General features: G+C 47.9%; 7 protein-coding genes across 7 annotated transcripts; 5 read left to right on the top strand and 2 right to left on the bottom strand.

The window, feature by feature from the left end:
- The first annotated feature begins 1,007 nt into the window (after positions 1-1,007).
- On the top strand, positions 1,008-6,130 carry TrAtP1_010102 (uncharacterized protein). Its single transcript, XM_066114564.1, has 3 exons — positions 1,008-1,766; positions 1,816-3,807; positions 3,856-6,130. The coding sequence occupies exons 1-3, from the start codon at positions 1,236-1,238 to the stop codon at positions 5,905-5,907; spliced, it is 4,575 nt and encodes a 1,524-aa protein (XP_065970660.1). The 5' UTR covers positions 1,008-1,235; the 3' UTR covers positions 5,908-6,130.
- A 2,278-nt stretch (positions 6,131-8,408) lies between these two features.
- TrAtP1_010101 (uncharacterized protein) lies at positions 8,409-10,757 on the top strand. The gene is made up of 5 exons (XM_014089943.2): positions 8,409-8,797; positions 8,893-8,928; positions 9,030-9,439; positions 9,606-10,325; positions 10,380-10,757. Exons 1-4 carry the CDS (start codon positions 8,423-8,425, stop codon positions 9,691-9,693), a joined length of 909 nt encoding a protein of 302 aa, XP_013945418.2. The 5' UTR covers positions 8,409-8,422; the 3' UTR covers positions 9,694-10,325; positions 10,380-10,757.
- Positions 10,758-11,439: 682 nt separating this feature from the next.
- On the top strand, positions 11,440-12,749 carry TrAtP1_010100 (uncharacterized protein; the record flags this gene model as incomplete). Its single annotated transcript, XM_014089522.1, has 2 exons — positions 11,440-11,941; positions 12,016-12,749. The coding sequence occupies 2 exons, from the start codon at positions 11,440-11,442 to the stop codon at positions 12,747-12,749; spliced, it is 1,236 nt and encodes a 411-aa protein (XP_013944997.1).
- A 1,262-nt stretch (positions 12,750-14,011) lies between these two features.
- Positions 14,012-15,366, top strand: TrAtP1_010099 (uncharacterized protein). Its single transcript, XM_014089944.2, has 2 exons — positions 14,012-14,681; positions 14,775-15,366. The coding sequence occupies exons 1-2, from the start codon at positions 14,202-14,204 to the stop codon at positions 15,195-15,197; spliced, it is 903 nt and encodes a 300-aa protein (XP_013945419.1). The 5' UTR covers positions 14,012-14,201; the 3' UTR covers positions 15,198-15,366.
- Positions 15,367-16,262: 896 nt separating this feature from the next.
- Positions 16,263-21,272, top strand: TrAtP1_010098 (uncharacterized protein; the record flags this gene model as incomplete). Its single annotated transcript, XM_014089945.2, has 1 exon — positions 16,263-21,272. One exon carries the CDS (start codon positions 16,263-16,265, stop codon positions 21,270-21,272), a length of 5,010 nt encoding a protein of 1,669 aa, XP_013945420.2.
- Positions 21,273-21,467: 195 nt separating this feature from the next.
- On the bottom strand, positions 21,468-22,292 carry TrAtP1_010097 (uncharacterized protein; the record flags this gene model as incomplete). Its single annotated transcript, XM_014089946.1, has 1 exon — positions 21,468-22,292. One exon carries the CDS (start codon positions 22,290-22,292, stop codon positions 21,468-21,470), a length of 825 nt encoding a protein of 274 aa, XP_013945421.1.
- A 204-nt stretch (positions 22,293-22,496) lies between these two features.
- TrAtP1_010096 (uncharacterized protein) lies at positions 22,497-25,774 on the bottom strand. Its single transcript, XM_014089507.2, has 6 exons — positions 25,435-25,774; positions 24,798-25,372; positions 23,839-24,740; positions 23,691-23,775; positions 23,301-23,631; positions 22,497-23,234 (listed from the first exon to the last, which is right to left on the bottom strand). Exons 1-6 carry the CDS (start codon positions 25,699-25,701, stop codon positions 22,644-22,646), a joined length of 2,751 nt encoding a protein of 916 aa, XP_013944982.2. The 5' UTR covers positions 25,702-25,774; the 3' UTR covers positions 22,497-22,643.
- Between the last annotated feature and the right edge of the window lie 141 nt (positions 25,775-25,915).

Raw genomic sequence — 25,915 nt, 5'->3', positions numbered from 1 at the left:
TGTCTTAACTAACGAGGTGTCGTTCCTTCTCAGCAGATTTTCCATTTGGAGGAAGGCCCAAATCAGCAAGTGTGGCAGCTTCAACCAAGTAGGTGTTTTCAGATAGAGACAAACTTTATTTCCACCACTAGAGATATACAAATCTGTTTGCCAGTTTATCAGACAATATCATGCTTTATGATGATTAGCTAACGTAACTACTGCTGAGTGCATGTGCTTGCCTCGGCGTACATGTCTCGGGTCGTCGCGTATGAGGAACAGACTACATATCTTACTAACTGCCAATATCTATTCCATCTCTCCCACGGGGATGCCACTACTGTCCGTGCTTCATTGATTCAGTTCTCGCAGTTTGTACATAATGACATGATTTCAGCTTAAAATATAACCATCTTTTATAGATTAGTTGCTGGATAGCAGAATCGTTTGTCGTTTGCCAATGTGATGTAAGCATGGTTGAGTTTGAAGGCGAAATGTTTTATTGCTGAGCCTCGTGCATATCTCAATCTTCAAGAGGCCACTACGGAGTAATACAGGCGCTAACCCGCTACGAGTCCTCTTGCTTATACCGGCACAAATAATCGGTTAGAAAGTCACAGTCTATGGCACATTAAGCTATATAGCATTGTGTAACATATATTTATCAGACCTATCTAGAAGCAGTGATAACAGCAGCAGAAGGTAAGCGAGCCTTGTGTGTTTTCCCCGCATCGCTGGCTCGCGACAACGCAGCGTGGAGTGCTTGTACGTGCTGATACCAGCAATTCAGTGTTCTTTCCAAGTCTAAAACTACTTGTCGGTACCTAGTTAGAGTACAATATTCTTCTAAAGTGTTCCTGGCTGTATGCTTCACAACTCGGTTCTGATCCTGAGGCCAATGAGAGAATTTGTTTTTCACTCCGAGATATAAGTTCAGAATGCGGGGCCACCTGCATAGCGGCCTTACTTGTACTACAGTGGGATTTCAGGCCGTCGCAGCGAAACTTCTTGCTGTTGCCTGCATGTACCTGCATTTGCTTAACCCACTGTCACTCGCTCGCATCTTTTCACATCTTCTCTTGCTTTGTCTTGAGCTCTTACGTTTATTTTTACTAACTCGAGTATTGTAAATCCGGTACTTAAGGCCTGAATATACGACGTTTGTATTACTACGAATACGCCGCGCAATTGTCGTGTTGCAATACCATACACTTCTGCCACTTCCGCTACTTCTGTTTTGTACCTACTTTCGACCCATGAGCGGAAAAGAGAACCCGAGACGCTTGAGTAGGCTTAAGAAGCTTTTTAAGCGCAATACATCGTCCTCGCCGTCTTCTTCTAGACAGCGCATAAGTCATGTTCACAGCTCGGGACCACCTACGAGCAGCACGGCAGCGGTCGAGGCCGAGGCTGAGCCAGCAGAACAGCAACACGCAAGCCTTTCAAAATCTCAGGAATTGTGGAACGCTGCCTACGACAGTCTCGCGCAGAGCGAAGATACTGCAAAGCTCGTCAGGTCCTACATAAAGACCCTGACGACAGTCCTCATGACCAAGCTTTCTGACATCGAAGTTTCAGCAAATATTAACGATCGGACTAAACGACAGGACCTCATGAGGGAGCTGGTAGAGAGTGGTCAAGCAAAGGTCTCCAAGACATCAACTGGTACGAATGGAGTGAGTGGTACTGCGCAATTTATTGTTTCTGCAAAAGGACTTGTCGATGCCGCTGTCCGAAACATCCCGCAGGCCGCGCTCCCATGGGCTGGTGTCTCTATAGGCTTACAAGTGAGTAATATCCTAATAATCCTTGAGTTTGGCGACTGATTCTCGTCAGATCCTTATGAATCCGGCCAACGCTACGAGATCTAATCTTGACGGAATAGCGCATGTTGTTTCTAGAATGAGGTGGTATTGCGCCCTGACCGAACACTTCTTAGAAAAAGATCATGTCGATGGGCTTCAATCAATATGGCTTCATCTAGAAGAAAAGATCCTTTTTCTTTACAAGGTAATTCTTCTGTATCAAATGAAGAGCGTTTGCTCTTACTACCGGCACCGAGGCTATGAGTTTCTTCAAGACCTTGCGAATTGGAATCACTGGGACGACGATATAAAGACGATCAGAGCAGCAGAAGACAGCCTTCGTAATGACCTCGAACAGTACATAAATGTTCAGGGAAAGGATATGCTAGGGCGGCTTTTTCGACATGCCACAAAAATGAACGACGAGCTCGGGAGTTTTCATCAAACTCTTCAAGACTTTCTCATTTTTCAGAAGAGCAACGTGGATGAGAAGAACAAGCAGTGCCTTAGAGATCTCTTCGTGGTGGATCCACAGGATGATATGAAGAAGATTGAGAAGAACAAGGATGCCTTGCTTAGTGAGGCAAACGAGTGGATCTTCCAAACGGAGGAATACCAGGCATTCACGGATTGGAGCAGCGTCGGCTCTACATCACCCTCGTGTCGATTGTTGTGGATCAAGGGCGACGCTGGTACTGGTAAAACAATGCTTCTAATGGGCATCATCCGCGAGCTTTTGAGCCACTCCGCTACATTGGCACCCAAGGTTTCTCACTTCTTCTGTCAAGGCACAGTCAAGTCTTTAAATACCGCTACAGCCACCTTGAGATGCCTCCTCTGGTTGCTTCTCGTACAGCAACCACACCTCATGTCTCATCTGAAAGCAAAGCACGATAATGCAGGTGCTTCACTTTTCGAGGGCGATGGGGCATTCATTTCTCTTAATGATGTGTTTGAGAATATTTTAAAAGATCCCAAGCTCTCTCCGGTGTATCTTGTGGTTGATGCTCTTGACGAGTGTGAGCAGGGCTTAGATGATCTCAAGAAGCTTATGTTCACTTCCCTAAAGATCTCTAACAAAGTGAAGTGGCTCGTCTCAAGTCGTCCAACTGTTGATCTCAATTCTCCAGAGATGGAAGGCTCGTTGGTTGAACTTGATTCCCAGAAACTGCAAAATCCAGTTAATGCGTTTATTGACCACAAACTTTCTGTGCTGAAGGCTAGACCGGGATATACTGACGAGATATTGGGACAACTGAAGAAAGAAATAATCCGACGAGCAGAAAATACGTTTCTTTGGGTGGCTTTGGTGTTCAAAGAACTTGACAAAGAAGATGGATTCCAAATCGTCGTTGACGGAATGTACGCTCTCGACATTGTCGGGGAAACCCCTTCCGGCTTATCGCAGTTATACGACTATATTATGAACAAGATTGAGAAGGGATTGAGACAAGACTGCAAATTTTGTAAAAATGTTCTGGTGGCTGCTACTCTCGCATTTCGTCCTTTGGCTCTTTCTGAACTCAGAGTGCTCGCTCAGTTGCCAGACAATGTCCCAGCAACTATTATTCGGAAATGCGGTTCATTCCTAGTAGTTCAAGACGAAACAGCGTACCTTATCCACCAGTCAGCCAAAGATTATCTCCAGGAAAATTACGAATTTAGGCTCCGTCCAACGGGGATGTCTCAAGGGCATGAAGACCTGGCAATGTGTTCGATTCAAGCAATGTCTTCAGATCTCAGACAAAATATGTACAACCTCGATTACGGCTTGAAGCCGGAGAATATCAGACCTCCGGATCCGGATCCCTTGGCTTCAATACGATACTCCTGCGTCTTCTGGGCCGATCATCTCTACGTCGTAGATTTAAAAAGCCTCGAACATACGGGAGTTTTCGCAGATGATGGAGCTTTATCGGCATTTCTGAGGGAGAAATTCTTGAACTGGCTAGAAGGCTTATCTCTCCTAGGAAACCTTGCAGAGGGCGTAGAGTCAGTAAGAAAGCTTCTGCATATTGCCCGGGTAAGCTCAGAACTCTCTTCATTACCTGCAGTTACTCATCACTTCTAGAAATCGAATATGGAATCCCAGCTAGTTCGGTTTCTCGAAGATGCTGAAAAGTTGATCCGAAGTCACGCATCAATTATAGAGCGAGCTCCGCTACAGGCATATGCCTCTGCACTGGCATTCACTCCCACAGCAAGCGAGGTCAGAGCCGTGCAATGGAAGCATAGGTTGCCGTTCATCAAGAAGCTGGAAGGGGTTAAACCTCACTGGGATGCGCACCGCCAGACTCTCGAGGCCGGCAGTAGAGTCAATTCAGTGGCTTTCTCGCCCAACGGCAAGATACTTGCCTCCGGATTGTGGGATAACGTTGTTAGACTCTGGGAGGTGTCTACTGGAAGCCATATTCGGACGCTTGAGGGGCATAGAGGCGTTGTTTTCCCCGTAGTCTTCTCGCCTGACGGCAGAATACTTGCCTCCGCGTCACAGGATACGACTATTCGACTCTGGCAAGTGCCCATGGGAAGCTCTAAATGGACACTAAAGGGACACAGTGCATCAGTTGGGTCTGTAGCCTTCTCACCTGATGGCAAGATACTGGCCTCATCATCAGACGACAAGACAATTCGACTCTGGGATGTAGCTTTAGGAAGTTGCCTACAAATAATCGAGGAACACAACAATAGGGTCAGGTCTGTAACCTTCTCGCCCGACGGCCAGATCTTAGCCTCGGCATCAGACTATGAACCAATTCGACTTTGGGACATGGCTAATGGGAAGCACCGGCGGACGCTCGAGGCACATGGTGGTCAGGTGTCATGTCTACATGTAGCCTTTTCACCTGATGGTAGTGTGCTGGCCGCATCATTGGACAACAGTACCATCCAGCTCTGGGATACAAGCTCATGGAGCCAGCGGCAAACATTGGGCGTAAATCTTTTCTACTTCCCTTCCTTAGCTTTTTCACCTGATGGTAAGATGCTAGCCCTCCAGGGGCTTGATGGTACTATCCAGCTCTGGGATATAGCTACGGGGAGCATCTGGGACACAATAGCGGGACATATCCGCGGAATCAACAGTATCGTCTTTTCGCCTGACAGTATGACACTAGCCTCTGCCTCAAATGATGAAACTATCAGGCTGTGGGATGTAGATTCGAGGAACCGCCGAAGTACGATTAAGGAGCATAGTGACTGGGACAGACAGGTTGTCACGTCCATGGCCTTTTCGCCCGACGGTGAGACATTAGCGTTCACTTCAAACGATAATTTACAGGTCTGGGATACAGCTACGTGGAGCTGTCAGCAATTAATCCCTCAAATGGTTGCGGATTATAAACCTAGGATGATATTTTCGCCTGATGGCAAGACTCTAGCCGTGACGCAACCTGACAATTTGCAGCTCTGGGATACGGATACGTCTACTTGGACCTGCCGGCTGACGCAAAAGGGAGCTGTGCTTGCTTCATATGAGACACCTATTATAGTTTTCTCACCAGACGGCAAGACACTAGCGACGTCATCACAAGAGAAGACTATCCAGTTATGGCTCTGGGACTCAACCTCAGGGAACACCCTGTGGACATTATGTAGCCACAAAATCGACTTCGTGGCATTTTCGCCGGACGGCAAAACGCTGGCTTCGGCGTGGCGGAAAGGCATTGAGCTTTGGGACATGGCCACAGGGAGCCACCAGCAGAGTTTAAGTATCGATGGGGAAGAAAATGGCAGTTACTTGCGTCTAGCTTTCTCTCCAGACGGCAAGACGCTGGCCTCGGCATCATACAAAGGCATCGAGCTATGGGATACCACCACGTGGACATACCGGCAGCGGCTCGTGGAAGACAGCCACCACTCTTTTGACTTGGCCTTCTTGTTCGATGGCGCATACATTTTGACGGACTATCGACCGTTTCGGCTATTGTCTACGCCAGCCTCTGAGAATTCCTCCGAAACATATCTGCACTTCGACAAAGGGTGGATATGTCTTAACGGCAAGCAAATTCTTTGGCTTCCTGCGGACTACAGACCTTATTCCATGAAGGCTACATCAGTACATGGTAATAAGATCGCCTGGACAAATCAGACTCGCGGCCTAAATTTCTTACAGGTCACATAGTGAGGCCAGCCAAAAAGCAGTTATCTCCACCTCTGACGCTGAGCGGCTGTTAATTGCCCGCCTGCTTCTTCCATGGCGATGAACTAATGTGGACACACTCGCTTAAAGCACCATCATCTTCATTCGCAGGCGATACCTTAGCACCCCGGGCAGTTCTATCATCCAGCACTAGGGCGATAGTATCAACTGTAACTGCCACTATTGCTACTGTTACTACTAAGTGTACTGTATATAATATTATATATATATCAACTGTTTTATTAAGCTATAGCCGGGATGTTGAATAAATTTTCCTTACTAATACAGCGCAATCATTGATAGGTAAGTTTAAATTCTTCAGGCCGAAATAAATACTGTGCTGGTGATTTTTGAGCGCCCTAGTAGTTACCGGCAAGAGACTCATTTTCGTTGCATTTTGAATCAGAAGAGAAGTTGTGCTAAGGAATAGTATTCAAATGGGGAATCTTCCAAGGGCATGCGGTTTGAGTCAGATCCCGTGCCTGCTATATCAACACTAGAGTATAAAAGCTACAACTGTCTTGACTGATCAGAAACTCCGTGACAAGGCGTATGAATGCTATCCAGGAGCATGCGCACACATTATAGTTGCGTCTATGGTAAGCTAGTTGATTATGCTATCAAAGCTGGGTGTGTTCAGATAAGAGAGCAAGATTGACGTAAATACCAGACAGGTGACCCAAATGCGCCTCCCATTAGGTATTTAGCTGCAGTGCAGATTGACAAATTATGGTTAATTGCCAAGACATATATTAAAATGCTAAGATACAGTCAATAAGAGCAAATCCTGGGAGGATTTGGTTTATCAAGTGGTATTTTTGATGTTGACATCAGGTGGCCAAACGTGCAAGGCTCAGAATCTATCCAGCGCGATGGTACAATGCGTTATATGGCGAAGAATATGTCCCATCTATAATTTAACCATATAGAGAAATAGTAACAATTTTCTCATTGTAGTAGGTTCATTTCAACGTGTTTCCAAAGTTTCCTTTTGTCAACTTTCCATGCTGATATCATGGTTCAGGGCGAGGATGCTGAAGTCGTCGTTTATACCAGCACCGGTCTTCAGCTAATACAAATTCCATTAGCTGTGAGAGAAACATCAAACAAGTGGCGCTTGACACTTCTAAAAATTCTCGATTCATTGCCGGTACGGATGACAACCTTGATCTGGAGTTTACCAAGGTAAAATTTGCAAATCATTTCTTGCAAGGATATTACTTATACGATGATAAGTAGCATGAGTCTTCTTCTACTCTTGAGGTCGCTCTGGGACCGATACTCTCTCTACGAGCAATCATCTGACCGTATAAGCTATTTTGTGTTGGGTTTGCCGCAAATTTGAACGATATCTCTACAGAACTCCCTCCCTCCATGAAATCACCTGCTACATGGAATTACCGACTCTGCTTTCCAGGCCAATGAAGTCAACGGCGCTTCAAGTCAGTATGGAGGTCTCAATACTGGATATTGCTGACCTTATGATAGACGGCTTTGGACAATCTGGCTCTTAACAATTTTAGTTGATGTCACAGACAGTGTCTGGGAGCGATTGCGCCGCCCCGTGCACTCAGCTGTCACGATGGGCTTTGCAGAACTCGGCCCGACATTTGACTTTTCCAAGCGAGCCAAATCCGTCTTCCAGGCCATGTATATGGTGCACAATCTAGTTCGGTTGTGTATTAACTTGGGCTGAGAGGACATTTGATGATTGGTTATTCCTTATGTTCTCCAGGCTCATACTTGCGCTTCAGTCTCCCATGGTTCTCTTCCAAATTCGCAAGCATAAACAAGGTAGAATGCCAGTTGAGCTTTTAAATACAAGAGAAGCGACTTTCAGCCGTCTTGTTACAGTTATGGGCCAAAAGTCAACGAACGCTATACTGAGTACCACCAAAAGTCACAGTTTTCAAAAATTAAGAATTAAATCTATAAAATATGTATGCAGGTCATTAAAGTTAAAGTTTAATAATAATTAATGAATATTTTATATTTTAGTAGTATTTACTCATTATCTTTAGTTTTATAGTAGCTGTTATGGATTAAAGCTGTAATAGATTATCCCCTCCTAAACTTGGCGTATCTTGATTTTTTTTCCGTTTGTAAATTTTTGGCCCCTAACTGTATGTAGCTCCTAGATGTCGATTTCATTACTGGATACTCTCCTGTTGCTATATATCCGCAATGCATAAATGCGATTTGCTTTGATCAATACTCCATCTAAATAATTTACTAATCAATTGCACACTTGCATCTCCATCTCCATCATTTTCGGTTCTTTGCCCTCTTCCGTATCCAGATGCGAGGCTGCGGTTTTCAATCTAGTGAGGGGCAAAATACTGATCCATTACAGGGGCGTTATAGAGGGGCAGCAGCACAAGTGACCGCTATCCGATGCGGCGGCCAATCACAGCCCTACGATACGTCATGCTAAAGAATCGCTCCCCATCCTGTCTTCTCCGCCAATCCGCGCTCGCCATCCTTGCAATTTTACCTCATGCCCAGCTTCAGCTTCAGCCGCGGCGCCGTGTTTGGTTTCAGTCTTGCGGCGGCATTGATAGCAACTGCTCTGGTCCTTTTGCCCTCTTTATCGGTTTCACATCTTGTCTCTGGACATCTCAGCAGCAGCTCCGTCCCCAGCATCCAGAGCGACGCCACCAATCTCGCCAATCCCGACACCGCGATGGCTTCTCGGGCTGCTCCGCTGGTGTATCCGGCCCTGAGCCGCCACACGGCAACAGTCATCTTCATGCACGGCCTGGGAGACAGCGGCCATGGCTGGTCCGAGGCCGTGAAGCTGTGGCAGAGCAGGCACAGGCTCGACGAGGTCAAATTCATTCTGCCGAATGCGCGTACCATGCCCATTACAGTGGTGAGTCTGGCATGGCATGCCTCTTCTCTCTGAGACGCCGGGGACTGAAAGAGATATAACATCCTATCGGTTGGCTAACGATTTGTCGTGTATAGAATGGAGGCTATCCCATGCCCGCTTGGTTCGATGTCGTATGACTCTCCTTACCTTGCCACAAGTCTACTCGTATTCCAGAGTACCTGCTCCTGGTTCCTATGCGTGTCTATGCAACCTAACATGACCCGTGTAATAGAAATCTCTTGGCGCTGCGTCGAAAATGACCCTTGACGAGAGGTCTCGCGATACGGATGAGGCCGGTATCCTTGAGTCTCGCGCCTACCTCTATTCTCTCATCCAGAAGGAGGTTTCAGAGGGCATCTCCGCTGATCGCGTTGTGCTGGGCGGCTTTTCCCAGGGCGGCGCCATGAGTCTCTTCTCTGGCATTACAGCTCCCTTCAAACTGGCCGGCATCGTTGGCATGTCCTGCTGGCTGCCTCTCAGCCACAAGTTGAAAGAGTTTATCCCCGGGACCAACTTCAACCAGGACACGCCCATCTTCATGGGACACGGCGATGAAGACCCGGTGGTCCTGTATGAGTGGGGCACGGCTACTGAGGAGAGACTCAAGGAATTCGGCTATGGCGTGAAGCGAAAAACATATAAGTGAGCATCATCCCATCATCCCATTTCCTTCTATTCACCTCTCAGGTTCAGTCTCATGCTGCTTGCTCGCTGCCTTCAACAGACATTGCATTCTTTCCCCTTTCACACCTCGCTTTTTCTTTTGTCTTTCTTTCTGTTTTTTACATACCAACTGACATAATTCCAGGGGTATGCAGCACTCTGCCTGTATAGATGAGTTTAATGACGTTGAGAATTTCCTCGTGTCGAAGCTCCCTGCCAAAGGCAATGCTTAATCAACGGGACCTTGACGACCGCATAGAGAAGGTGGTGCGTGACTGAGTTACGATGCCTCCGGGAAGAATTCAAAAATTCAAGACAGGCTTAAGAATCACGCCGTTGTAGCAAGACGTACCACTGCGGAGTAGCAAACGATCAATTCAACTGATGGACCGTGCCTCTCTTACGATCCCCTGCCTATTTAAGCGACCCCACAACATCTTATGTTGTCCAGTGACTCTCCATTATTGGCTGCTCGTTTCTTCATCTCTAGCCTGTTTTGGCATGTTCTTCGTTTCACATCAATCAGCCAACGGCTGACTGTGCAAGTCTAGGCTAGCAGAACCAGGTGCTTGGACGGTCAAATTTCAGCCTTTTCAAGTGGCATTCCCGCATGACGCATTTAAAACAGCCTTGCATGGGGCATCTCATCTGGAGGAACCCGATCGTGTTTCGAGACGGAAAAACTCAATCCCACAAATAGACGGCTGGGCAGGATGCGACGCAATCGTTCCATGGCGCACGGCTAGTTGGATCGGATGCAACGCGGTTAAATTGAGCTTCGCAATTAAAGCAGCGGGAAAATGACATTGAGTTTAACTCTTGAACTCATTAGGCAAGTTGTTAAGCATAGATTTGTCTTCTACTTGTAAGCTCAAGACCGCGAACCGGCTGGACCTCGGTGCTGATGACCCCCAACGAGGGCTTCTTCTTAGCCGTCTGCTTAGTTACCTGCCAAATCTGTCGCCGCTGGCGCCGAGCCCACCAGCGCTATTGCCGGAGTGAGGGTCCCTGGGTCAGATAAGCGTCTCACGACGACATTCACAAAGTGCAGAGGGCTCTCATTCGTCGCCGGTTGGGACTGCCCTGGCAGGGTTGCTGCTGTTTGGTGTTAAAACTCCGGCATGGCATATACGGAATGGAACGTCTCCATGTGACAGCGACGAACGCCTACATGTTCTAGATCGTATTGTAGCAGCTCAATGGGGCCGAGAGAAACGGACTGTCGGTTGCTGGCTTGCAGTTTTCCGGCTGCAACTGGACGAGCCATACGACTATACGACGACCCCTCTTTTATCGTGTAAGTGATGCGGCCTCTCTATTTCTCTTCGCCTGCCAGGTTGGCTTTTTAGGCAAGTGCTTATAGAACAAAGTCGTTAATCGCGATATCATGTAACGTTATTCCGGCACGAGGGCCTCTCGCTTCGAGAAAGGCCTCGTGTGTGCATGGCTCTATTGGACTCTATCGGATAATGGTGGTGAAGAACCCGCCATCTTACTCATATGCTTCTTTTCCGATGGCATAGTGCTTGTCTAGCTCGGAACGCTAGGAACCGAGGACCCTGGACTATCGCCGTCTGGGGCAATTGTCAAACTTGATTCATCTGGCCAGACCGTCCCTGGCCCAGCCGTACCTGGAGCTACCTTCCGGATTCTCGACTAGACTGGACTAGCAACTATCTCGACTGCCGCATTGGGCCGTTCTATTTTGGCCGCGCTTACACGGCAAGCTGTTTCGTTTCACCACTGCTACGAGAAAGTCCCTGGCATCTATTGTAATTGAGATTTGGAAATCGAGAAGAAAAAAATGATAAATAGATGTGCTAGTGCCGGCTGCTTGTTGATTCAGCAAGTTTGCCTTTGGACAACTCAGCAACAGCAGCAGCAGCAGCACAAGTGAAGATCTGGTCATCTTCTACAGGCCTCTTGTATATATCTTGCCGCCTGGTTTTTCATTCCTTTGAACTGTACATATATCGAAAATGTTTTTCAGCAAAGCATTGGCTGCTGCCGGCCTTTTGGCCACTACTGCTCTCGCAGCACCCTTGGAGAAGCGTGCCGCTGGAGGCAAGCTTGTCGTCTATTGGGGCGCCGAGGACGACTCAACAACTTTGGCTAATGTATGTGCGGACTCGTCGTACGACATTGTCAACCTGGCGTTCCTCGACAAGTTCTCTGCTGGTGGTGGCTACCCCTCGCTCTCTCTGAGCACTCTCGGTGGCCCATCCGCCGCTCAGAAGTCTGCCGGCGCCACCAACCTCCAGGATGGTACTTCTTTGGTTCCCGCCATCAAGGCCTGCCAGGCCGCCGGCAAGCTGGTCATCCTCAGCATGGGTGGTGCTGTTGGCTTCTCTCAGGTCACCCTTTCGGGCGATTCTCAGGGCCAGGCGGTTGCCGATATGGTTTGGAACCTGTTCTTGGGTGGTACCGCCACTCCTACCCTCCGTCCTTTCGGAACCGTCAAGCTCGACGGTGTTGATCTCGGTGAGTCAAGCTATTTGAAGCCATTCCCAAAGTGATAAAGTGTATCTTTACTAATATATCATTCTGCAATACAGACAACGAGACTGGCAACCCTACTGGCTACCTGGCCATGACTCAACGCTTCCGATCCAACTTTGCCAAGGACACCAGCAAGAGGTACTACCTTACTGCTGCTCCCCAGTGCCCCTTCCCCGATGCTTCTGAGCCTCTCAACGTCTGCCAGCTCCTCGACTACGTCTGGGTCCAGTTCTACAACAACGGCAACTGCAACGTTGGCCAGTCCGGCTTCAACACTGCTGTCAAGAACTGGAGCAAGAACATTGGCAACGCTACTCTGTTCATTGGTGCGCTGGCCAGCGGTGCCGACGGTGACCAGGGCTACATCTCCCCCACCTCTCTCATCTCTGCTTACAACGGTGTCTCTGCTCTTAACCTGCCCAACGTTGGCGGTATCATGCTCTGGGAGGCCCAGCTCGCTGTCAAGAACGGCAACTTCCAGAAGACCATCAAGGCTGCCATCGGCTCCGGCACGACTCCTCCTCCTCCTCCCTCTTCCACCACTCCTGCCGGAAGCTCCCCTACTTGCTCTTGGGCCGGCCACTGCGCTGGTGCTACTTGCAGCACTGACGATGACTGCTCTGACTCCCTCACCTGCAACAGCGGCAAGTGTGGCACCGCTGGCAGCACCGCTCCTCCTCCTCCTCCTACCACTTGCTCTTGGGAGGGCCACTGCCTGGGCGCTACTTGCGGCAACGACAACGACTGCTCTGACCCTTACTTCTGCTCCAACGGCGTCTGCTCTCAGTAAGCGGCCAAAGAGGTTGAGGCGACGACGCGGAGGAAAATGTTGGAACGGCATGTCGAATCTTCTTGTATATAACTTGAAACGCTAATTGGGTTGAAATTTTGTGTATAAAGCCCATTTTGTTTATAAAAAGCGAGCGAATTGAATATGTTCATATTTGGAATATCATCTGTGCCTGTTAGATTGAGTGAGCCGTGAAGTCTGTTTAAATCTCGAATTAGGTAATATAGATAGACCTTTCTTGACACTCTTATTTTATCTTTGGAAAGTTGGCCTTTGAGTTTTGCTAGAAGCTGTATAAGAGAGCTGACTGCAGTTTTTAGTAGATGTTGAGCCAATTGCGACCAAGTCTTGACAACATCTGCTGGCCAATCTTTTACGATTAATGCCTCGACAACGTGATATATGATGCAATACGTTATTTCGCATTCATACTGGAGTTAGCGCATAGCATCTATTGTAAGGAATACTAATAAGTAGTCAATCGTGTGCTAGAGCTTCATGAATTTCTTCTCAACCATCCTGGCTATTATTAGATCACGGGAATCTACTTGCAGGACAGACAGCGGATAGCCTATTAAGAAGCGCTAGTCTCAAGTATCCTACTCGTTTGGGCTTCTCGTCCATCACATGTTGCGCGTCAGCATTGTGAGAAACTACAAGCTAGTACTACTCTTGCTAAATTTCCTGTAAGACGGCAATGATAAACTTTGCGTCAATCAACTCCGATCCAATCAGCGTCTTGTCCTCTGTATTTTGAATGTGCTTCTTGTTCAGTAATATGAAAAAACAGTAACGAACTCTCAACTTTGTCCCCCCCAGATTCGGGTGGAATGCGGCGGTGGCCACTAGTAAACCTACAGTATGCCATTGCTTCCTGGATTTGGCATAGCGAGCCGGCAAGTTCTTCCTCGGCTTACTGGGGATGGATCCTCTTTCTCCGCTTCTTGATGTGCGGCTGATGCTAGGGAGATAATTGAGGAGCTTGAAAGAGCGGCTTTGTAGTTTCTGTACGTGTCTTGTGAAGTGCCTTTTTCATGGCATGCTGTGTATAGAATTTCTTTTATGAATAGCTCATATTTACTTGCAAAGTCGATAAATACAGGTTTACTCTGAAGTAAGTCTCTTTGAGTGACTTGAGTCCAATTGTGATACTTCAGGACTACTAGCTACCTACGTATTCGGCAGGGTTGTCACTTTATCTCACCCGCGCGTGCATACCCCATGCATACCCCATCCTAGCCATCAATGCCTTAAAAGTTTGATGTATAGGTAGGTAGCTGTATATATATATATACTGTACAGCTTGTCTTGGGAAACCATCCTTCCTTTATCCCGCCTTTCACGTCGCACAGAACATATGCAATAATCTCTCACTGGAATCACGTACCACGACTTCTTATTACTAATTTCCCTCCATATCTTTTTGTCTATTTCAAATTTATATACATCAAAATGAGTCGCCCGGGATTGCATGGAGGCTCCATCCCCAACGAGGTCGGGGCAGACAGGCGGCTCCTCAGCGCATCGAAGCCTCCAGACGCCCGCACGCAGAACCTCATCGACGAGGTCAACAAGCACGGCTTCGTCATCATCCGAGACGCCTTTGATGCCTCCACCGTGGCCGCGGCAAAAGCTGAGGCCTTGAGGCTGACAAATGACCCCAAGACGGCTGGACCTGCTGGCCAGGCAGGACGCAACAACTTCGAAGGGCACAAGACGCAGCGCATGTACTCGCTGGTGGACAAGTCGCGGGTATTCGACGCCTTTGCGCTGCATGAGGACGTGTTGGCGCTGAATGACCATTTCCTGGATGCGGGATATTTGCTGAATTCGTTTCAGAGCATTAATATCTTGCCTGGGGAGACGGCGCAGACGTTGCATTATGACCATGGGTTTGCGTCGCTGGACAGGCCGCATAAGCCTCTTGGTTCGGTGAGTACATTTCCCTTTTTATCAGCTTGTATAATTTCTCTTTATCCATGATGTTGTAGAATAAAGAGCCTAATACTAGAGATTGGATATTAGGGCGTCATGATTGCTCTGGACGACTACACCGCCACCAACGGCGCAACCGTCATCGTCCCTGACTCTCACAACTGGGACTCAAAGCGCATCCCCACCATGGAGGACACCATCCCCGTCATCATGCCGGCGGGCAGCATCATCTACTTCCTCAGCACGCTGTGGCACGGCGGCGGCGCGAATACCAGCGACAAGCCCCGGCTGGCGCTGACGGCGCAGTACTGCCAGCCTTGGATCCGGCCGATGGAGAACATGATCCTGGCGGTTGACTGGGAGAAGCTGGACGAGATTCCGGAGAGGCTGGTGGGCATGCTGGGGTACAAGGTTGGCAGCCCGTTTATTGGCTTTGTGGATGGGAGGAGTCCGAGGGCGGCGGTGCAGAAGTTGCTGGCGAAGTGGAAGGGAAAAGCTGAGTCGAAGCTGTGAGAGATGCTTGTTTTCAGAATTAGATTATAGGTTGTATGTGCACAAAGAAGACAGAGGGTTAGCTGGATGCCCATGTTTGGTGTTGTTATGCTTTCCTATATCGTATGACAGGTATGACAGTCTTCATATATACTCAGCTGGTTTGCAGATAACCAGACTTGCTACCAGTGATTGACTTTAGAAAGAGTCGGCTCAGTTGATGCTGTATGTTGGACGCTGTTGTGCGGGAAATATTCATGACATCGCCGAAGCGAATGGTTGTATAGCTAGATCGTAGGTTTCAACAGCCAATTAAACATTGACCAATCAATGCTGGATAAAAATCTACATTACTGCGTCTTATTTCCCGGCAATCTCTTTGTCACACCTCGAAATGTTGTTTTACTGGTTAGTGCTGTTACACGGTAATTACAGGGATGCGTAGAGCGCCATGCCAAAAGTCTCTTGTGGGTTGAACATGCTGGCAAAGCTTATCACACGTGGAGAGTGCACTTATGAGTATTTACTTTTCTTACAAGAGGCTAAAAATATTATATATATACATCGCTATCCTTGGCTTTATTAGACACGGCAAGATTGAGGAACGAGTAGCCTGTTGCAATTTCCATGCATTGGATTGCCTCTTTCGGGAAATCTACATGTGCACGTAATGGGCTGATGTCTGTGTCTATGGTGCTTTCGACCAACGGATATGTCGCCATGCGGACCCTTGGTCGAAATTTGAAATGACTCATTCTCATACCAAGTTCAAGTGTCTTTTTGTATTTTAAACCAAAAGTCGAGTACTCTAACCAAAAATCCATGTGCCCTACCATCGCGAAATGCTGCTTCCAGATCCCCTGCTGCGGGGTCGTTGCTCAATATTGGCTAGTTCCGTCGTATAGGCGAGTCTGACTCGAGCTTGGAGTAATAACCAACTGCTAGCGACGGAGTACACAGCCTCATTCTTTAATACAAGGTTGACTTGGAGGTTGAATCCTGTTGGTTTCTTCAAAGAGAATGAATTTTGTGACTCAGATGAGTTGACGTAAAAGAGATATATTGCCATCGCTGCTCTTAATACTGATGTGGCATCATCTTGTACTGGCAAAAGCACCATTATTCCAGCTCACCATGGAGAACAAGGCAGTCTTTGATTTGAAGCGTCTTCAACGCTCTGCGCCTGGAGATCAAGCCATCCATCTACGGCATGTCTTAACCAGCAATCCAGGCGCTGTATCTTCCCTCACATCTGAGCTGATAACGCTCGTGGCATCGGATCTTCTCCCCTCCATTGCCCTTTCATTATGGCCCATGGCCGCCAACGATCCCACCGCAATTGTCGCGGTTATGCACCAGGAACTCTGCCTTAATGCTCAGCGCTCAGCCATCCGGCATTTCTATCGCCATCTGCGCCGCGAAAAAACGTTTGCCAAGGCCTGGGAGGCGGTCGGTGGTGCTTCTGGAGTTGCTCAGCTGGCGGCAAAGCTCAACTTGAATCATGTTCGTCTTCTCTTCAGCTTGCTTGGAGATGCTGGCCGTGCAAGAGGCGCGCGAAAGGAGCGCCAGAGGGCCATGGAAGAGCTCCTGACGCTGTTATGGGGAGATGACGGAGAAGCATCTGCATCTGCCGTTGGCACCGATGGCGGTCCATTTGACAGCCGTCCATTGCGCGATGATTATGTCAAGCTTATCCCAGCTTGCAGCGGCGCGTTTAGAGTAGAGTGGCAGGAGATGAAGCGCCAGCTCCCGGAGAGATACAGCCACTTTGTGACTACTGATCAAGAGTTCTTTGAACATTATTACAACGAAAAGCTACGGCGCGGCGAAATCACTGCCTCGGACTTTCTACATGAGATAAAGCCTCTTGCTGCTGGCCGTATAGACTACGGCTTGCACATTCTGCACAAGTTCGCAGAGAGTGAAACGCTGCTTGGGGCGTCTCCCAGTGATCTCTTGAAAACAATCTTCGATCCACTGGGGAAGCGATTATTATCCAACAGAATGATATCAAGTGACGTGACGTTGCAGTTCTGGAGCCGCGTTGTCAGCTGTCTGAAAGAGCGTCAAGCATTTCGTGGAGACTTTGACAACTCCGCCGAGCATTACAGAAGACTTGTTGCTCGCTTATTCAAGGTGTGGAATCGCTCACGGGCAAAAGCTGAATATACGGATATGCTCGCTACCCTGTTTTCTATTCTCCCTCAGATTGTGGTGAATAGATACAATCTCGTCGAACTCGTAAGGAAACCTGCGCGGTCACTGAGGTATCGGTTGTTACGCCTGTTCCTGAAAAACACGGGCGGATACCAATTTGATATTGGAGAGCCCGATAGCTTGGATCACACAGAGTTTCAGAAATCAACACTCCGCTGGCCGGCACGCCTCTTTTTCGAATTATCCGCAAAGGAAGCCCTTTCGTTGTTCATCAAGGTCCGACGAGCAGGAAATTATATCGCATTTGCGTATGGCCATACGTTTTACTTTGAACGGCGAGACGCAGATGACTGGGATTCAGCCGATCACCACATCGTACAGGCCCTCTTGTTGAATCGGAACCCGGCAGCTCTCCCTTCCATGGCAGCAGATCTGGAAGCCATGAGGTCTGAGATCCGCCTTCAAGAGTTGCCAGAGAGGATGAAAAAGGCCACCCAAGGCCGCAGTCCGGAAGCTCGATCGCTGTGGTGCGCAGCCGCCCTTTCACTTTGTATAGCAATAGGGGATCTTGATCTCCTTGCAGAAACGCTTCGCTGGGCACGGCGGTTCAACAAAGATCCATTGGCCCTCAAAGAAATGTACAGCCAGTCTTGCATCTCAAGACATGAAGGAATCAGCCTTTTGGCTGTGCTACATTTTAACAAAGACACACCATTGACAATGACTCTGGAACAGCTTACCAAGAACATACGCTCTGCGAATGAAATCTTGCAGACCCTTTTTGAGACTGCCATCATGGCTGCAAATGAACCGAGTTTTGACGCCAGTAATTGGCAGGCCACTCTTGGCTTGATTAGAAAAGCCATATCTCGCCGCTTGAATTGGATCAATGACTTCCAAGATCGCTGCGAGATGTCCGACGATGCGCTCTTTGACGCTGTTTGGGAGCCGACGCTTACCATGCTGAAGGAAATGATATCGACTCTCCTTGGCCCTGCGGGCGAAAGGTTCAAGGCAATCGATGCCTATGCCACAGTATCTTGGAGATTAGTTAGTGAGCCTGAAACTATGCGGGAACCAACTATCAGATTTCTCAATGCTTTGGCGGTATTTCACGACTCGATTTGGGCGGAGCGCCGAATGCTTGAGACTCCTGCTATAGTAACAGCGGGCGAGATTTGGCCAAAAGGACTTGCTATCCAACATCTATCCGACCACTTTGGTATGACCATGGCATATCTCCCTTATACACGATCGCGAATCGAGAGTATCGTGTATATGGATGCCCATAAAGCCATGGCGTCTGTGCAGGTAGATGAGGAAACCCAAGCAGCCATTGGGGAGTTTATAGATAGTTGGCGCGAGGCTCTGCGGCTATATATACGTTCTCCACGAGTGCGATATAGCAAGAGTCCGACGTTGAAAGATTTCCCTTTGCGTATGCAGCGTCAAGAACGCATTACAAAGGCCTGGAAGTATGCAACTGTCAACCTTTCCAAGGGTCGTATGTCTCTGGAAGAAGCTGAACGGTTTTGGTGGCCTGTATTCAGTGACGGTCGAATTAATGTTGAAAGAGACGAGGTTGGGATTGATGAGTCGGCTAATCAACGTCCTGAGCCATCTCTTCCTGAAGACGACGAAGATATGCATCCAACTGAGTGGAATCCAGATCCAGATTATAACCGGCTATCGCAGCCTGAGAAAAGCAAATCTATCGCACCAACCTATTTGGATGTTTTGCTCAGTCAATCACCAGAAACAACGATCTTTTACCCAAAAAGACCTTCGAAATCTTCTGCCTTTGACGCTGTCAAGGCAGTTATCCCAGGAAAGCCGCGTCCTTGTTCCTTCTGGCAGTCGGCTTATACTACCGGAAGGAAGCTTACCGGCAGAGGAGCGGATGCCTATGTGACAGCAGGAATTCTAGCTTTGAACATGAAATATGGGTCAGATGTTTCTTTGCTGAAGACGCCGTTCCCTGGTGCTAACACGGCGCGCATTCCGGCCGTATATCTGGACGAAGAGTTTCTTGAGAGAGAAGCAGCCAAAGATACTCAGATTCATACTATGGTGACTAACCTGAGTTCCTACGTGCCAACACGCTTGCTCGCCCGTCTAGCAGCTTCAGTTCTTGAGAGCATAAGGAAGAAGCCCGAGTCAGAAAAGCCATATAAGATATTTTCGTGTATAATTGACGTCATGTTAGAGGGGATCAATCCCTCGTTGGCATTTCCCTTGATTCAGCAGTTTGTTTTGGAATATCCCAGTGCAAGTGCATGGCACAGGCTGCTTCTTAGCCCTCAGACTCTTATGAGTTTCCTTCCATCTGATGCAAAGAAGTTCTTTGAGAGCTTTACAGATGCTATTCTGGATAGGCTCCAAGCACAAGCAGAAAGGCGCGCAGAGGAGCCCGACTCGTCGGAAAGCAAGGGACCACTGGTCAAAATCACCACTGTCAAAATGTTGGCGCAGCTTCTGAGAGAATGCCCCGTCGTCGATTCGAGCTTCGCAGTGGATTTGAACATTCGAATTCTTGAAAGAGCTACTCATGTGGATATTCGTATAGCCTCTATAAGAGCGCTCACAGAGGCGTTAAGTACGACGACTAGCCCTGTGGTGAAGCAGAGGATATTTGACGCCCTGTTTAAGCATGCTGCGCCAATGGCATCCTCAGTTCATGAAGCACAGCCAGCCGTGGATTGGGATGCATTGAAACCTGGTGATGAGCTGCCTGAAATATGGGGAGACGGCTCTGGGAATTTTTGGAATCCTCCAATCGTGGATGTTATCCTGTTGGCAGGTCGTGAAATAGACCTACAGTCTGACCAAGGACGGACTTTAACGAAGCTCAAAAATTTTGTATTGGACTCTTCCGCAGAAAACAACAGACGATGGACGAATCTTTTCTTAAAGAAGAATGGATTCAGCGTACCAGACAACGCCCAGCTTCCTCCAATCCCGGTTTTCCCGACGGCACTGAATACTCTGCTCGTTTTAATGCAGTCGGAGACTTCGTTAAAGTACATCGACCTGATGAAGCGGTACACATTGATGAAGATGAATCCTCCCGACTGGCTGGCTCGTATTAACAAGGCTGTAAAAGATGACAGGGATCTGTCCAGATCTAATGCTGGCAAGCATTGGTACAATCTGTGGAGCAGCGACAGCTACACCTACATGACCAATACTCTTGGAAATGTCTCCGTGTTTCTCGGTCCTAAGAATCCGGATACGCGAGACCGTGAGCAGTCAAGAGCGTTTTACGAGTCTTTGGAACAGTTTATTTATGAGGTTGGAGACGCTTTTATTACAGAAGGGCTATCTTCTCAATATTTGTCGTTCTTAGACAAACTATCCTGGATGGGCCCTGAAAGTCCCGTATGGAGACGCCTTGTGGACAGGATAAATAGTCTTCGAACTCCCGCGTGGCAGGCCGATCCGAACCGAAAGCCAAAAGTTCTTCCTGATACGCTGCCGCTCAAGATGAAGATGCTGAACTTGCCCAAGCAGAAGCTTACGAATCCGGATGAGGCCAAGACGGTCATGTCCAGATGTGTGAATGGCGTTATAGAGCTCCTCGACGAATTCGTGTCTAGCGGGACACCGTACTTTGAGAGATTCAACACGCTTCAAAATGAATTGGGAACGGTTGAGCCAATGGCTGAGATGGCCATCTTGCTGGGTTCTGAGCCTGCACGACGGAGCGCCAACGAGGTGACTTTGGTGGATCACCTGCGACTGGACCTCGCAATCAACATGATGAATAGAAGTAATGTTCTCAACAAAGGCCTAGGAAAAGCCCATGACGAGGATGTTATAAACGCAGCTGCTGGGTTGGTGGTGGATATGAGTAATAGTCATGTAGAATACATTCGCACACTGGCGGCGCCGTTGAAGAATGGATTGGAGAATGATACAGGCTTTAATTGGTGGGATTGAGAGGTAGTTGTAGGAGAGGCCGAAATAATTATTATTTCCGTATATATTTTGAACTATGATTTCCATCATGTTGCCGTGAGTAGCATTTGATACATTTTTTCTAGTTCAACTATATCAATCTATCCTACTATATTCATCAGTTACATCAGTTCTATTACTTCCATTACTTCTAGTATCCTACTACCTCTTCTATCCCTATTCGTCGGCCAATGCTCCTTCTATGTCAATTTCAACAGAATCTGGGAAATCCTTTAGTCTATCTTCCTCTTCTAGAGGCTGTAAGTCCCAACCGTCTTCATCATCGCCATCACCGTCATCGTCATCGTCATCTTCAATGCCATATTTCCCGCCGCTCCTATATCTATACCTGGCTTCACCATCCCGCTTCAGCTTTATACGGATAGCTCTATACGCAAACACAATCCTGTTCAAAGTCCGCCCTTGAGATACTGTTCGGGCACTAGAGGCGTTTATGTTGAGCCCTAGACCCCCTAGAACTGTTGCTTTTGCTGCAACTCTAAGCTTAGCGCTGTGATGGTTCTCGTTCGTAGATTTAGAGAACCCGGAGGCGATCTTCAATCCCGTGATCATATATACCCTCTTTCTACCCACGAGGCTATTTTCTAGAAAGCTTTGAACTCTCCATGATGCTCGAATACTCTCAGTTACGAAATCTTGATTGGGCTCGAACTCAAGAGTCTCAAGCAACTCGCAGTGGTACACATTTTTCTTATCTCGAGCGAAGGCGTAGATGAGGTCCGTAGATCCTCCAAAGCCAATTCCCTGGATCCCGTTGGCATTGAGATCAGCTTGGGTCTGGAAGCCCCGGATGTCATTTTCGTTAAAGTCGGCGGTAACGCTCTGGTTCATGAGGTTTTTGGGAATAGTGATTAATTCTTGTTGATTAAGCGGGGCTTTTAGCATCTCAAGGTTGGAAAAGATGCTTCCAAGTCTTGGAGCCACATCGCTGTCAGGATTTATGTCGAAATTGGGTGCCTGGAAGTAATACAATTTGCCCATCGTAGCAATTCCTTAATAGTTAGTAGTTCGATAAGACATTCTTCGGCAGTTATCAAGGTACACGTATATATCCCTTCCGGCGGTAGTCATGTGATGTAGTTTCCTGGGAGGGGTTTGGGCTAAAATATCACCAGAGATAAGTACATGTACATGTATCGCTCTTCATAGCATCACTACTACATCTCGCTTCAATGAAGGAAGGGTAAACCAAAAAGTCTAACATGTATATTAAAAAAAAATAGTAAGAGCAGTAGCTGTAGTAGAAGCTGTAGCTATAGTAGAAGCAATAAAAGAAGTAAACTGTTCAAGATTCTGTTTTGCTCCTCAATCAACAACTTCCGTACTGCTGGCTTAAACAAGGAAGCCTTTAATCTCTCCCTGTATCCAAGATTCGTCTCGCTTAGAGTCAAACAGACCCCAATGTTGGATCCACCAGTAACCAGAGTGGCTATCCGGATCTTTTAGTCTTTCAAACATACGCCTCATGGAATCAATTCGATGGAGACTCTTCCACTCCTGCCATGACAAAAATCCTCTTGCATAGTCCAGAATGACTGCAGCAACCCCAGCAGCAATCGGTGCTGCACATGACGTACCACTCATATCTTTATTATCACCGACGAGGTTCAAGTTTGGCGGCCACGCCGACCTGACGCATTCCCCGAGAACCATGATTCTCATATTCTCCTTCGGGCTGGGAGTGAATGAGGATTGATTGCCGTAACCGTCGCCCGAATGAATGCAAATGACGTGCGACTCAATGGCTGGCCAAGCGACTCCGTCAGGGCGGTTTTTGCCGTCGTTGGAAGCTGCGGCAAACATGAGGACGTCGTTGAAAGCGGCATATTTGATGGCATCGTACACCACCTCGTTCTTACTGCCGAATCCGAAGGACATGACAATAATGTCCACTTTCCATTCGTCTACAGCGTACCGGATAGCCTAGATTGTAATATCAGATGCGAAACTATATAGCAGTTAATTTCCGGGCCGAATGGAGGTTCTCACCTCGGCAATATTCTGTGCCGACTTCTCAATGTGAGGCTTCTTCTTGAACACTCGCGCAACGTGGATCACAGCATTTGGCGAAATCTTGCGCAGGAGAACAGCGAGATGCGTGCCATGTCCGACGTCGTCTTTCCATTCTGCATCTTCTCCTACCCAGCTGCGATATTCGAATCTGGGATTCGCATCGTACATGTCCTTTTGGTCCTGGGAGAGCTCGATGCCGCTGTCTAGAATAGCAATTCTGACTCTTTGCGACCCAGCGTCGCGTAGCTTTTCTATTCGATTGAGGGCATCTGTGTGCCACTCGAACCACGCATCGGCTGCTAGTTTCCTGAATGACGTGTAATTCTATTAGTTATGGGGAGAGCCCATGGTGGTACCATCACTCACTTGTCGCCTTCGGGACGCACGTCCCTGCCTACATTTCCCCCAAGAAGACATAGCTCACGTGTCTCTATGAGATTGATCGCTGGTTCTGGTGCAAGCAAAGAGTTATAAAGAGTTAGACGACATTTAAGATGAGGAATGGAGACTATACCAGTTGTTTTAGCTTTGGCTGAAGTCACGTCTGCTGCTGTTGAGAATAGTCCTCTATCATTAGCGCCTGGCTGATCGAGAATCTCTCTCTTCTTTTCCAACATCAAATCATCGTGTAGCTTGTCTAGAGAAACCTGATATCCATCGCTGAGATCTGAAGCTAAAGGCTGAATAATGCATGAAAATATGTACTGTCTGATTGGACCCTCCTCGGACAGTACCTTGCATGGGAAGTTTGATGGCGGTTCAAGTATTAGGCATGAACGTATGGCCTTGGTCAAGGCTCGAGATATCCTCTTGGAACGATCGCGATTGATTTGACGTTCCAGCTCTTGAAGTTGTTGCAGGGCCTGCATGCCGTCGCTGTTGAATTGTTCCCACGAAGTTGGCTCCTGCGATCTTCTTGTAAATTTGGCGTTTGTGGCGATCTCCAGAAAAATGATGCCAAGAGCTAAGACTGCAGGATGGGAATGATACTGCATGTGGTCTGGCGAAGTATTCTGGGCTTGCTGAAATGCGACAGACAGATATGGAAACGTCAATGCCGGCGACGTCGAGTTACTGAAATGGCGGACGAAGTAGATCTTGTCACTGCTCCATGCTGTTTGGAACCAAGAGCCCGGATATAGAAATAGCAGAGAGTTGGCTAGAATATAGCAGAGAACAAGCTTGTCTTTTGGCGTATATCTGGAAAAATCTGAAACTGAAACGCCATCCCCTAGGAGCTGTTGAAGAGACTCCATCTGAGTGTGGTGGTTGACGCCCTCTGAAGGCTTGGGCTTGAGGTGCCATAGTTTGTCATTCTGAGCCAAAAAGTCGACTTGAAAGTGTTGGCTCTTCGACAACCGATGGCAGATGTCGTTGTTGACAGACTGTCGAGCTCTCGATACTGACGTTTCAGGTCTGCGCTCAAGTTAGAGAATGGACTGTTAGTTTCAATGTTGTAAGCTGTCATCTCACCGAGGTTTGACGACCTCAACGTTCGTCACTTTCCACTCAACTTTATCCTTGCAAATAGGTAAGAGAACCTCAAATTTGGCCAAGGTATGATCATGCGCTGTAATTCCTTGTTGTGCCATATTTGATGATGATCGACGATGTGCAAATAGATTGAGCCTCGCCTCTCTCAGTCCATATGGCTTTGCGCGTTGAACGCAATGGCACTTCCAATGCCGCTCTAAGAGGCCGTACGTTCTGTCAGCTATCTCCTTCATACCATAGCTAGGATGCCTGGAGAGATCAAACTCCTCCGCCATTCCGCAGGGGCCCCGGAAATACACGTCCAAGAGATGCTCTGTAGCTCTTCTAATCCTTTTGAGAAATTTGTCGCGTTCTGCTTTACATCTCTTCTCTTCTTTATGAAACAGAGGAGCGCTGTGGCCGATGATGCTCAAGTATTGATTGCGAAGCTCGCTTGACTGGCCCTGTAATTCGAAGCATTCATCATAACCTCCTAAATCTTCCGACTGGATGCATTCGGCAAGCTTATTTAGGCGAGGGAATTTGCCCGACTTATCATGCTGCATATCGCTCACCTAATCAATGGTGGTGAGCCACCGTAATCACAAACCTTTAATTTGGCAGATTTGAAACATACTTTGCTCGGCATGGTGAAGATAAGAGGCATCCGTCTATTGGGGATGCGGCTCTCGAGAGCTTTTAATAGCCTGCTAATCTGTTCGTCTTCGAGGCCAGAAACCCATTCTCCGTGGGATGTAGATATTGCCAATCCTATGTTTACCAAGTCGGAATAGCAGTCTTGTGCACTGCGGAATAGATCTGCGTCTGGCCCGGTATCAATGAACTCTTTGGCGAGTGCCCCAAAGGCGGGAATCACCCAAGATAGAAGCTCCAATTGCCACATTATATCGACATGCCGTCGTAGCAGAGAAATGCGATGAAGCTGAAATGAAAAAAAAGGCAGATGAGGGTGACCTGGTGAGAGAATCGGAATTGGAGTTCCATTGAATATTTGGAGCTCATGCATGTACAGGTAATACTGTTGCCCCGCCATTAGGATCATCTTCTCCGCCCACAACCCTGTCGCCATGCATGTACTTGAGGCTCTGCTGTCAGAC

This window comes from Trichoderma atroviride, chromosome 5, assembly GCF_020647795.1.
Source record: "Trichoderma atroviride chromosome 5, complete sequence".
NCBI classification, from domain to species: Eukaryota; Fungi; Ascomycota; class Sordariomycetes; order Hypocreales; family Hypocreaceae; genus Trichoderma; species Trichoderma atroviride.
The sequence above is the reverse complement of the archived record's forward strand: the minus strand, read 5'-3'. Positions and strand labels throughout refer to the sequence as shown.

What these genes read in the sequence shown, in the direction of transcription:
- TrAtP1_010102 (XM_066114564.1), top strand. Translation starts at nt 1,236, where the DNA reads ATGAGCGGAAAAGAGAACCCGAGACGCTTGAGTAGGCTTAAGAAGCTT. An exon ending in GTGTCTCTATAGGCTTACAA is followed by an intron (nt 1,767 to 1,815) that starts GTGAGTAATATC and finishes GATTCTCGTCAG; the next exon opens with ATCCTTATGAATCCGGCCAA. An exon ending in AGCTTCTGCATATTGCCCGG is followed by an intron (nt 3,808 to 3,855) that starts GTAAGCTCAGAA and finishes CATCACTTCTAG; the next exon opens with AAATCGAATATGGAATCCCA.
- TrAtP1_010101 (XM_014089943.2), top strand. Translation starts at nt 8,423, where the DNA reads ATGCCCAGCTTCAGCTTCAGCCGCGGCGCCGTGTTTGGTTTCAGTCTT. An exon ending in GTACCATGCCCATTACAGTG is followed by an intron (nt 8,798 to 8,892) that starts GTGAGTCTGGCA and finishes TGTCGTGTATAG; the next exon opens with AATGGAGGCTATCCCATGCC. An exon ending in GTGAAGCGAAAAACATATAA is followed by an intron (nt 9,440 to 9,605) that starts GTGAGCATCATC and finishes ACATAATTCCAG; the next exon opens with GGGTATGCAGCACTCTGCCT.
- TrAtP1_010099 (XM_014089944.2), top strand. Translation starts at nt 14,202, where the DNA reads ATGAGTCGCCCGGGATTGCATGGAGGCTCCATCCCCAACGAGGTCGGG. An exon ending in CGCATAAGCCTCTTGGTTCG is followed by an intron (nt 14,682 to 14,774) that starts GTGAGTACATTT and finishes ATTGGATATTAG; the next exon opens with GGCGTCATGATTGCTCTGGA.
- TrAtP1_010096 (XM_014089507.2), bottom strand. Translation starts at nt 25,701, where the DNA reads ATGTGGCAATTGGAGCTTCTATCTTGGGTGATTCCCGCCTTTGGGGCA. An exon ending in GTGCGTCCCGAAGGCGACAA is followed by an intron (nt 23,632 to 23,690) that starts GTGAGTGATGGT and finishes CACGTCATTCAG; the next exon opens with GAAACTAGCAGCCGATGCGT. An exon ending in CGGCACAGAATATTGCCGAG is followed by an intron (nt 23,235 to 23,300) that starts GTGAGAACCTCC and finishes ATTACAATCTAG; the next exon opens with GCTATCCGGTACGCTGTAGA.